The sequence below is a fragment of the Molossus molossus genome, unplaced genomic scaffold (assembly GCF_014108415.1).
Source record: "Molossus molossus isolate mMolMol1 unplaced genomic scaffold, mMolMol1.p scaffold_m16_p_1, whole genome shotgun sequence".
NCBI classification, from domain to species: Eukaryota; Metazoa; Chordata; class Mammalia; order Chiroptera; family Molossidae; genus Molossus; species Molossus molossus.
The window spans coordinates 231045820-231058072 of NW_023425344.1; the positions used below are offsets into that span (position 1 = coordinate 231045820).

Genomic DNA, 12253 nt, shown 5'->3' on the forward strand with positions numbered 1-12253 from the left:
TGGAGGGAAAAAAAAAAAAAACCCTCTATTTTTGCTGACTCTACTCAGTAGAAAGTGAATACCTGGTGTTGACAGGAAGGATAGGGCTGAGTCCAGACTGTCTAAGCCTGGATTGGTTTGGGTATGTAGAATATATTTGGGTCCAGAGCTCCTTTAAAAAGATTTCAGTGGAATGGTTTGTCAGAGGCACGAGAAGACATGACAGACCAGTGTAGTTGACGCAAGACTATATAAAAGCTTGGGTGACCTGGTGGGAAGGTGGGGTTTTGAATTCATACCAGTCTTATCTGCTGTCAGGTCAACTGGTCATGCTTGGAAAATTCCTACGCTACAATCTGAAAAATCTCTAGGACCCAGAGGACTGTTTTGAGCAGTGGCTTGTTTAGTTATGTCTTTTTACTTTCTTCCAATTTGCAGCTTTTACAACACGAGGCCCTTTTTCTTGTCCAACCTCATTTGATTTCAGTGCGTGTCTCTTGTTTTTTCTTTTGTCTGTGTACGTGTGTGTTTGATTATTGTAGTCTGTTTTTTTTTTCCTCTCTCTCTTTTGCTGGATCTTTGTTGTGTTCTTGAGTTTTTAATCCTCCCCACCATCAGCCATTTTAAATCAAAAGATGGTATTCAACCCTTCAAAGGCCCAAAGCCTGCGGCCCGCATAGCAAACAGCCTTGAGAACAGAGTGTACTGAGCAGCCTGCAGGGGCTGGCATACCCCTGTCCCTGTCCCTTCCCTTCCCTGTTCTCCCCGTCTTCAACAAACCAACAAAGAGTGTATCATCTAAAACCCACAACCAGTAGCAGATTGTCTACTCTGAAAAGCAGAAGAAATAAAAAACAAAAATTTATTTAAAAAAACACACACACCAAAAAAAAAACAAACAAACCCAAATATAATCTTCTAGTAGCTCATAGAAAAAGATGATGAAGACAATTTGTAACTCTGCATCTATTTCATATAAGAGAGAGCCATAGATACAAGAATGATTCAGCCCCGTGGGGTTCTGAGAAAATACACATGGCCTTTAAAGAGATATTTTTTTTTTCTTTTCTTTTTTTAGACGTTGTTTTGTAAAGATTAGAAAGCCAACTATGATGGGTCCCACATCTTAGAGGGAATAATGGGGGGTGGGAGTAGATAAAAGGGGATGAGGAAGGAGATGGACTGGACGGATTCCTTTTCTCTCTTACACACACACACACACACACACACACACACACACACACACACACACAGAGTTAGTCATAGACCCCATGTGTATTCCTAGAAGCATTCTTGTGTCTATTTTTACCTCTCACTAAAATCTGGGAGATATGCTTTCCAAACAAACTCTGCTTTTGCCTCTTGGCTCCATTGGGTAAAGTCCAGCTCCTCCTAAGTTGAGACCAAGGACTTAAAAGAGAGTTAGCCCCTCCCTAGGGAGTACCATGCTTCTCTCAAAGCAATAGTGACTGCTTTTTTCTCTGAACCGTATGGTTCACCACAGTTACTGGCTTGAATTTATTTAACTCTCTTTCAAACCTAACAAGGAAAACTGACCTTAAATTTCTTGAACTTGTGTATATACAACTCTTCATAGACTCGCTTGGTTTGAAGGTTCTCCTTCCATCCCCTTCCCCAAAATATACCCCTTCATTGATGGGTTTTTTTTCTCTCTCATGAATTCATATTTCCCTTTTCTTGGTTATAGAAGAATACATCTTCAAGCAGAGTTCTCACTCAAATCACTCCACCAGAGCTAACTGCAAATGATCACTTCTGTCCCTCACTCTGTTTGAAGTGTGTCTCTGGGCACATGCACAAATGAGATTCCAATTTATTTCAAGTTGGGCACACATCTAGGTTCCTGATAGAAAAGTCCAGTGTCAGTTTCTCTAATGTAGTGTGTCTCCAAATGTCCAGGTGACCAGGCTTCCTAAAGGCCTTGTTTTCTGAAGCTAGGCGGGTGTGGTTGTCGCAGGCACAACATGTTTTTAAGTTGTTAGCTCTTGATTAGCCATATTTTGATCACTTAGAACTAAAAAATATAATAATATTTTATTATTACACTATATGCACGATTTTTAAAAAATCCTTGTCTTATTTTAGTTCCCCAGGAGCTTTGAGAGATAAACCAAGAAAGCATTTTTGTGCTTAGTTTTACAGTTGGGAAACAAAAACAAATACAACTTTTCAAAGCTCACAGAAAATGTTGGTAGCAGAGCGGGGACTAGGGCCAATGTTTCCAAATTACTAGAACATCATGGGGTATCTGTTGCCTCCACAGATCAATACTATGGATCAATGATGTGACCGCCTTAATGGCTTCTAACTGCTTTTTCATGATGGCCACCTTGAAACATGCACACAGGGAATCTCCTTATTTCTTAGTTCCTGGCTTAAATGGAGCCACACTGCAAAACAGTCAGTCAGTATTGGTGCAGCCTCATCCGTGACCCCTTAGAATCCTCAGCAGAGTTCTCAGAACCTTTCCTCAGTGGTGGAGGCTCCTAGGGAGTGTCATGCAGTTTGGTTAATTGCACTCAAATTCTCCAGATGTTCTTTCTCTGGAAATTGGACTTGCTGACTACAGTTTCCTACATGCATCATTGAAGACACACAAGTCCTAGAAATGTTCATCTCTTCCATGTTCCAAAGCTCTTCAATATGGAAAATAACCACTTCTCCTCATTTACTAACATAAAATGAAAAACTAAATTAAGCAAAATAAGCAACACACATACACACACACACACACACACACACACACACCTCAAACACCATGCCAAGGCTAGGTTAGAGAGTGCTTTAGCCACTACTGAAGAGTGATCTAAAGGAAATTACCTTCCCAAGCTAATTTCCCTGACTCATTTTTCACTAAAAAATACATCCTTGCTATTCAGACCACCCTCTCAGAGTCTGTGAACAAGGGGCTGGGATAGATTTTTCTCCTCAAACCACTTACTCTTTAGGAAAAGTAACAAAATAATTCTCTACTTCTTGACTTAAAACAACCAATTTCTGCCATCTTGAAAAGTCCAAGTCTTCACATTGGTTTAAAGACACCATGCAGTTCAGGAAACCTTTTGGGTGAAACCAGAAAGATGAGCCCAACCCAATTTCTCTCTTTAGACCAAGTGGTCTAAGAATAAAATGCTTAATTACACAGAGACCAAAGGAGAAAACTACTCCTTGTTTACAATTCGTGGGCTTGCTGCTTTAGGCCCGCCCTTGCTCTTTAGCATACCCATACACCTGTTTCCCCTTTCCCTTTAATACTTCAGGCAGGGGCATTTCTGGCTTTGGGTGATGGACACTGCAACCGGTAGATGAAGCCCCACCCCTTCCTCCCCACCTGCCCTTCCCCTTCCCGTCCTCAGCAGGGGCATGGCCTCCTCTGCCTGGTGATCGTACCAGTTGCTCCAGGGCTGTTTGCTCCCACTTTTCTGTTGCGGTTGACGACACATGACAAACCTAACCGCATGAAACCAAACCCAGATTTTTCTCAAGAGATGTTCTTCTGGGGAACAAATAAGCGTCCCGCCTCCCTCCTCAGAACGATTGGGTGTTATAAATTGCTCCTGTTTGGATTTCACATAATGTCGTTTTTCCCTGTCCTTTGCCACCGGTTTCTTTTTTAACTTGCTCCCTTACAATGGTTTGAGAAATTCAAATGGTGGCATTATCCTCACCAAGTCCTCCATAACTGTTGGGTCAGCCTCAGGCAGGAGAAGAGCACAGTTTCTAACTGTATTTTTTCCTGTAACATTCTTCCTTTTCTTTATCATATTACTTCTACCTTTTAATATCTGACTTTAAACAAATTATTATTGGAATTCCACCATCATAAGCCAAACGTAGGTTCAGCTGGGCAGCTTGGTGACCATTAAAACCTGACACATTTCTATAACCATCCTGCCCAGTCCCCTACTAATATCCATTGACTCCACTCAAGACCTTTGATGCTGTGTGTCCGTGACTCTAAACAGATATTAATAAAAGGTTAGATACTCTGAATTCTGGCATGGAGTACTTTGTCCGGTTACCAGCAATGTAAAATTAGCCACTCTTTCCCCCTCTATTTCCCATTAAAAAAATAAAAGCAAAGAATTTTCTCTCCTCAATATGCAGACTCACAGAGTAAAATAGGTAGGATGTCAAAGACATCCAAGGCCTCCTCCCATGTACCTGTCTTGCCTTCTCCTTGAATGCTGTAGGCACTTGATTCAGTCTGAGCATTTGGGCAGGAAGACAGAGATGGGCTTCATGAGTGGGTTGGTCTGGGAGCCTTTGAAACAAGAGCAGACAACACATCCACTTGTGATAACATCATTCAACTCCTTTCCCCTACACCTGACCCCACCTCTCTAAAATCTGGGATGGGTGTTTGTGCGGTTAGCTGTTTGCAAGTGGCCATTTTATGACAGGAAATGACCAGGTGGTGTTAACCCTTTCCTTACCTCTAAGGATAATGACAAGTCTGCCTTTGCAAATTTCTGTAGCATTTGGGGCCCAACCTAAGAAGAGGGTGGAGGGAGTTTGCTTTTAGAAAAAGAGAAAGGGTTAAATACTGCACTGAGAAACTTCATGGGCAGATTTTTTAAAATGATGTAAAACGTTAGATTGGCAATTTATCTTTGGAATACCAATACAAAAATTGTGTTGATGCTGCTTTTAAAGATACATTTTAAGAAAATCAATTGTAGGTGGAAATAGAATAGAACCTGCATTTGGTGGGGAAATTTTTGAAGAATTTTCCAAGTCTAACAAAATTAATACTTCAAAGTCCAGGTTTAAAACACTTTAAATAGGATTTGGGGGAAAAAGCATACTCGGTGTCTACTGTGGATATATATGTATACCAGTATATATCTCTATACATATGTGTATATATATGTGTGTGTGTGTATATATATATGTATCCAACTTTACTAAATAATATACTGTACATATACACCCACCCTTAAACTTGTGCATACTGTATATATATATATAAAATGGCCACATTTCTTGCGTGTGTCTGTCCCCGGAAGGGTGGACTGATTGTTTTTGGATGTCTGCAGCTGTTACCTTGAAGGATGCAATTTCATCTTTCATTTATTTTTCCCCATCTAGACTGTATCAGGATAAACTGTAACTCCAGTAAGTTTTTCCTCAAGTTTCATTTTGTTCTTTAAAAAAAAAGCAAAGAAAAACTGACTTTATTTTGTTTACTGTTTTATGAGCTGTTTTTGATTTGAATTATTTTATTTTCTGAGTATGGAGTTGGGGGGAACCGGGTTGGCAGGGGGAAGGGCTGGGTGATGGCAGGTGGGGGCGTGGTCTCTGAATCAGGGCAGGTCCTGTCTTCTTTCTTTGCATTTGCTCTACATGCAGAAAAGGAGGAAAGGGCACCTGGATAGTGAAACAACTTGAAAATAAATTGAAATGGTAATCTGTTGCTTTGCGGGGACATAACCCGAGGGGGAGGGAATATGAAAAGCCTTACAGCAACCAGAATGCACTTCTCCACTACCGAAAGCTTCAGAAAATAAAAGCAAAGTTCATAAAGTTCATGACCCAGAAGGTGGCTGCCAACTCTGACATTTCTTTCCTGGCATTTATCACTGTAGGTGTTTTTGTCTTGTTCATTCATTTATTTATTTTCCTAGTTTCAGGTTTTGCTCTTAGGAGGATGGGCAAAGCGTTGCTCTTGGTGATAAGGCAACATTTTAACTGAAGGCTTGAGACCCATTCTGTCTCTTCAGAGTAAAGAATTGCCACCTGTTATTTTTACTTCATCCCATTCAAATAGTTTAGTTCTTGAAGAAGGGTCCTAATAAGGTGAAGGCTGAAGACTGCTCATGCATTTCTCCCTCTGCCTCAGAAATGAGAAATCACTGGAGTCCATGAGGACGGGGACCAGGGGGAGAAAGAGGAAGGATGGGGATGAGGGAAAGGACAGTCTTAGATGATAGAAGGAAGAAAGGAAAAAATATGCTTTGAGTCCTATAGCATATTATATTAGTTAAGTAATTGAATAACTTACTAACCAGGGTAATAAGGGTGATTAGCTGTAGCGAACATCCCAAGCTTTTCAATGGCTCAGCAAAAAAGAGTTTTTTCTTGTTCAGGCTAAATCCAGTGCAACTTGGGAAGATCTTCTGGTCAGCTTTCTTCAAAGAAGTAATTCAAGGAGCTAGGATTCTTTTAGGAGCTGGGCCCACCACTTTGGAGATCTTGACTTCCAGCTGCCTTAGTACAGAAGATAGAGCCAGCTTGGATGGTTATGTTATATGCCTTGCCTAGAAGGGACCTACATCAGTTCTGCACCTGTTATTTGTCAGACATGACTCGCTCCTAAATGCAAAGGAAGATGGAAACGTAGCCTTCCTGTGGAGAAAATTGGACTGGTTGTGCATCGAACACATACAAGTCTCAGTATTATCTCTGCATTGCTTGCTTCTTTCTTTGTTAGGGTCTCTCTGTAGGAACAAACTCAGAAAAAGAAATACTTCAACTTCTACATTTCACTTGTTTATTATATCAACTTAAATCATTTACATATGCTAGCTAGATTAACCTTTCTTGGGAGATGTATTATCAGGAAGGCAAAGTAATAAGCCCATATTCACTTAAATTTTTTTTTTTTGCAAATGTTCCATATAAATTAACAAAAACAGAAGAAATGTAAAAACAACCATTTCCTAAAGTAGTGCTCTTTGTGCTTGGATTACTGTCATTTTTCAGTTAAATTAAGCAATGTCCTATTTTGCTGTGTTTAAAACATTTTTAATTAGCCAGACATTTCTCATGGTATTTAGATCATTAAAAGCCTAAATGAAACATTCTTTTTCTCCAAAGACTAGAGTTTTCTTTCTCTTTAAGCAGCTTTATTGAGGTATGATTTTCATACCAAAAAATTCATCCATTACAAGCCCATAGTTCAGTGACTTTTATTACATTTATAAAGTTGTCCCACATCACCACAATCACATTTTAGCACATTTTTATAACCCACCCCCCCAAATTTCCCTTACGTCAATCTGCAATTAATCCTTGCTCCTACCGTCAGCCCTGGACAACTATTGATCCTATTTTGTCTCTGTAAATTTGCATTTTCTAAACACTTCATATAGATAGAATCATTATAACATGTAGTCATTCGTGTCTGGCTTCTTAACAACATTTTCTTTTGGAAAACGTTCTTTTCATTTTGCACTAGTTTCCAGAAGGAAATAAGATGGAAGGGGAGTGTGAAGGTGAAAAACCTCATCCAGAGTTGAATCTGACATCTGGCTTCCGAGACTTATGTGCAGAATAGAGAGCAGAGGGAGTCATGTGACCAGGATATCAGGACTTGATTCTGGGCTTTATCCGCACTGGATCTTTCAGCTCATTCCATGTATTCCATCTGATCCGCCATGGAAAGTCCTCGTCAGACAAGGTCCAGAGTTCTTTCTCCTGGGAGGACAGTGACTCTTCTCCAGGACACAGATATCAGCAGGTTTTCTGGACCTGAATTTTCTATTTCGAGCCACCAAAATCAGCCCTCAGAGGACATATGTCAGCAAAGATGCGTTCCAAACTTTGATCGCAGTATAGAAAGAGTATAACTGGTGTTAATGTAATATTTAGATAAAGAGCCAAGATTGGATTTTGGAAATCAATTTTGAACTCTCATGATAAACCTTTAACATTCTAAGGAAGTTACTATTGGCAAGAGCAATGAGAAAGAATACATAGTGCCCACTGTTTGAATAGAAATGAAAAAAAAACAAGATGGGTCCTTTAAGCTAATCTAAGACCCTTAGTATTGATATATATGTATATATATATATATATATATATATATATATATATATATATATATCCATCCAGAGTATTAATGTAGAGTCACAAGGTAAATGATACATGTTCTTGAAGTCAATTTTCATTGTTCATTTGGAGTAAAAACTTGAACTGATACAAAAGTGATAGATAATGCAGAAGAATGCACATAAGCATGAATCTTATTTATGAATCTTATTCCTGTGTTTTAAGAGGAAACATAAACATTCAAAGACATATTCTTCTTATTGTGTATCTTCTCTATTTTATCTCTGGCATTATTAGCACTTTGGGTGGAAACGTTTGAGAAAACTGTGTGACTAAATTAGGAGAGAAAACAGGTCCAGGTGATTAGAACTTCTTGATCCTCTTCTCATGAGCTCATCAGAATTCATAGTTCACCCTGTTATAGAATCTCAAGTTGTTTCCATAAAAGTTGTGTGGATCCTTCCTCTCATTCCATTTTTCATTGTGAGAGTTCAAGAAATAAGATCAATTTGCAGCCCGAGTTGGAGATGGAAAGGGTTTTCTTCTTACCCTCAGCTTTGTCTCTAGCTGTCATTTTAATAGATGTCACAGGGTGTTATTGCTCAAGTTTCACAACAGAGCTGCATTTTTCCCCTGGAGGGGACATACTGAATTAAGCATTAACCAAGTTTGAATATAAGTTTATGCACTTTTCCAGTAAGTTTTTTTTTTTTTTTTAATACTTGTTTCCTCTGGAAAGTCGGTTAGGTAAAATACTGAATGACATCATCAATTTTGTGTTTCCTGTTTATCTGCCACAAAATATTGTCTGTTCAGGGAAATGGCTGTTTTCAAGTGTTTGTGTGCCCCTCTTTTTTTAATGGAGAGAAGAGAATGGAAAAGAAGGATGAAGTTCCAAATGAAGAGTAAGTAACTGGCCATGAGAGAGGGCATCGATCTAGAGACACAAGCCTTTTCCTCTGGCTTTGTTGGCCGGACCTGTCTATAACTTGCAGCCCAACTCTGTGCCCACTGAGGTTTTCCAGAAGCAGAAACACTTTTCTAATCAGCTTCTCTGCCTTTCTCCCTTTTGTACCTTACTTTGTCTTTCTCCATAAGATCTATGATATACTTATCATTACTCATTCCAAATCTCAACACTCCTGCTTACCAATCCTCCAAGAGTACCACACCATACATTCTTCTCTGGCTGCCATCACCAAACACATATTAGAGGTGTGCAAATTGAGGTCTTTGGTTGAATCAGGGACATTGCTGGAACTGATGATTCCTGCAGGAATATAGGACTATTTAGAAATGTGCCATAAGGAAATTTCCAGCTTAGGACTTTTAAATGACAAAAGAGCATCAGAGTTGGCAGTCATCATGGTGAACTGAACTCCAGGGTGACCTGGAACACTGCTAAAGAAAACAGGGCTCCTTTCTGGAGAACGTCGGGAGGACATCACCCGTTCCTGCGGTTCCAGTCCCAGGTGGGCAGGGCTCTAGCAGTTCTGAAAACAGGTATGACCTTCTTCTTGTCCTGGGTGTTTGCTGAAGCGAAAGCCTGTAAAGGTGTGTTGTCTCTTCCTTTGTCTGACTGTGACTCTTCCCTGTGATTTCCTAGCCCCTACTTTCCTCTATCCCATTGAAGCTGTGTGCTGTGTGGCATGAATGAATATAGTGAACGTGTATTAATGAATATTAGTCCCCCCCTTTTCAATCTTTCTTTTCTCTCAAAGTCTAAGTCCTCAATCTTTCCAAATAAAAGGTATATATCTCTCATGGAGATTGTTTTAAACCTGATTAATTAGGTATATGGAATACCCCCCCTAATTTTAACCTGCAGCCTTCTTAGTTTATCTGTGGCAAAGTTCATTTTTTTTCTTCTTAGACATAGAGAAGAAAAGCAATAGAGTGTCATACCGAAAAATAAAAATAAAACAATACCAATCTCAACATTCTCAAGTGCCCTCACAGTCCTCTGTGGCAGAGAACAGCTTTGGTGACCCTGCTCACTGTCCACAGACTGTTCTAATTGATCATCAGAGAGATGTGTGGTAACACAAGAGTTCTACGAAAGTAACGACAAAGGATATGATTTCTCCAAATCGTACCTCTGAAGACTTCTAGTATTTACTAAATAGTCCTTCTCTCGCACCTGCTTGCCTGGCATCTGGCTTTGCCTTTTGTCTTAGCTTCTCTGCCCTTACTTCCCTAGCATACTCCATTTCCAGTGTTCTGGCAAAGTCAACATCAGGGGAGTGTTTCTTGCTGAATTTATTCACTATGCTAGGATTTTGTTTTTCTTCTCTTTCCTCTTGTCCATCATCCCTCTCTGTAGTACCGGAATATGTGCCTTCTTCTTTAGTTTGGGTTTACCTAGAAATCCCAGGCTGAAGGTTTGGTCCATTCACTGAGCTCTGAAACACTTACTTCAGGTCGACCAGCAGAGCTGACGTCTTCCCTACTAAAAGTCTTCTGGGAAGGACATTATAGGACCCTGCTTGTTATCCATTCCAAGATTTGAATAACCACTGACTGCCAGTCATTTGCCTGACCAAACTACTTCTCTGCATCGAGATTAGGTGGAGATGGACAATGGTTGAGCAGGAACTTATCTGTACTATTACCTACGCCCTACCAACATCACACTTGAGACTTCCTGTTTCCATACTAAGTGATTATGCTCTACTTCAGCTCTTAAAACCTGATTTCTGAAAGGTGATGCATAATTTTGTTTTTCTTTGGAATGCTTTACATTTCTTACAACATATAAGACACCTCACGTGTAAGTTTACTGATAGTATCAATAATACCTATATTTGATAGTAAGATGCTTTCTATTAAACTTATATGTATGTATGTATAGTTTGTATACAATTCTATATTAGTTATATTAGTTTCCTTCAAATAAATATTAATTAAAAATTAATATTTATTTATTTATTTATTTAATTCTTTAATCCCCACCCAAGGACATTTATTTCCATTTATCTTCAGACAGAGTGGAAGGGGAGAAAGAGATAGAGAGATACACTGACGTGAGAGAGACACATTGCCTCCTGCACGACCCCAACCAGGGCCAGGGACGAACTGCAACCAAGGTACGTGCCCTTGACTGGAATCAAGCCTGAGACTCCTTGGTCTGCGGGCTGACACTCTAACTGGTGAGCCATACTGGCCAGGGCTTTATTTTATTTTTAAATACTTAAAAATCATACATGGAACAAAAGGCAAACTTATAAAAATTCTCCCTCTTATTCCTAATCCTGGGCCCTAAACTCTCTTTCTCAGAGGCAACCAAAATTATTTTTTTAATATTCGGTCAGAGATAATCAATGAGTATACAGCATAGTCATTACCATATTCCCCCTCTTTTCCTTCCTCTCCTTTTTGGCACACTTTAACAGATTCTTCTGAATCTTACTTTTTTAACTTAAAATATCCTAAGGACTATTCCATGGAAGAATATAAAGGTCTACTTTATTCTTTTTAGTGGTGACATAATATTGAATTTTATGGGGATAGCAAATTTATTTACGTCAGCACACTACTAATATACAATTAGATTTTTCTCAGCTTTTAACTATTGTTAAAATAAGAAAAGGTATATTTTTTTTTCATTGGTCTCTGCAGGCATACACAGCAATATCTATTAGATAAATCCTTAAAAGTGGAATTGCTAGGTTAACAGATAAGTGTATCACAGATACTGATAAATATGACCCAACTGCACTCCAAAGAGGCTGTGCAGATTTGAATTTCTACCAGCAATATAGGAATGTTTGCTTCTCCTCGCTCTAGCCAAACACATTGTATGATCAAACTTTTTTTTCCCATTTTATAAGAAAAGCTCTTCAAAATGTTGCTGCCACACATTCAAAGGGGAGCCCGTTGCTATCACAGATGTTTTCCTTCCACCCTTCACTTCAAATACACAGAGGAGCCGTTGTCATTCAAAACTTCCGTGGCCTCTTAGACCAGAAATCTTTTAATAGGAATCTACTATAGCAGCAATTTATAGGTTAATCCTTTTTTAGTAAACAGGGTTGTAATAGAAAAGTGGCACTATGTTATAGTACCTGTCTGCGATGTTCCTCCTGCATGCCTATTTATCTGTGTTGGAATCCCAGCAGTGAGAGGCATTTTAGTGCAGTTACAAAGGACTAGGGAGACGGGAGCCACCTCGCCTGGGTTCACCCTCGTCTAACACCACGAATGGACTATGTGTCTTCGGACATTTACTTCACTCTCAACTTTCTCAGCTGTAAATGGGCATGCTTAGTTTATCTACTCTTTGAGTGCGAACAGAACCTAGAACACCACACGCAAAATTGGTGGCGGCGGTGGTGGTGGTGATGATGATGATGATGATGGTGATTGCTCTCATAGTATTGCAGCTAAAAAAGAGAATCTTTTGAGAACTGTTCTTGTTCAAGAATGGATGGCTATGTAACCCTAAACCATACCTGGTAGTTTAAAAGATGCCTAAGAAATG

At 39.4% G+C, this 12253-nt stretch overlaps 1 protein-coding gene across 3 annotated transcripts in view; it reads left to right on the top strand.

Annotated features, from left to right (window-relative positions):
- Positions 1-12253, top strand: part of NRXN3 (neurexin 3) — a 1496329-nt gene that overhangs the window by 520815 nt on the left and 963261 nt on the right. For all 3 annotated transcript variants that reach the window (XM_036267618.1, XM_036267616.1, XM_036267617.1), the window contains one exon: positions 5092-5118. In XM_036267618.1, the coding sequence (XP_036123511.1) occupies positions 5092-5118 (27 nt within the window). The remainder of the gene's footprint in view (positions 1-5091; positions 5119-12253) is intronic.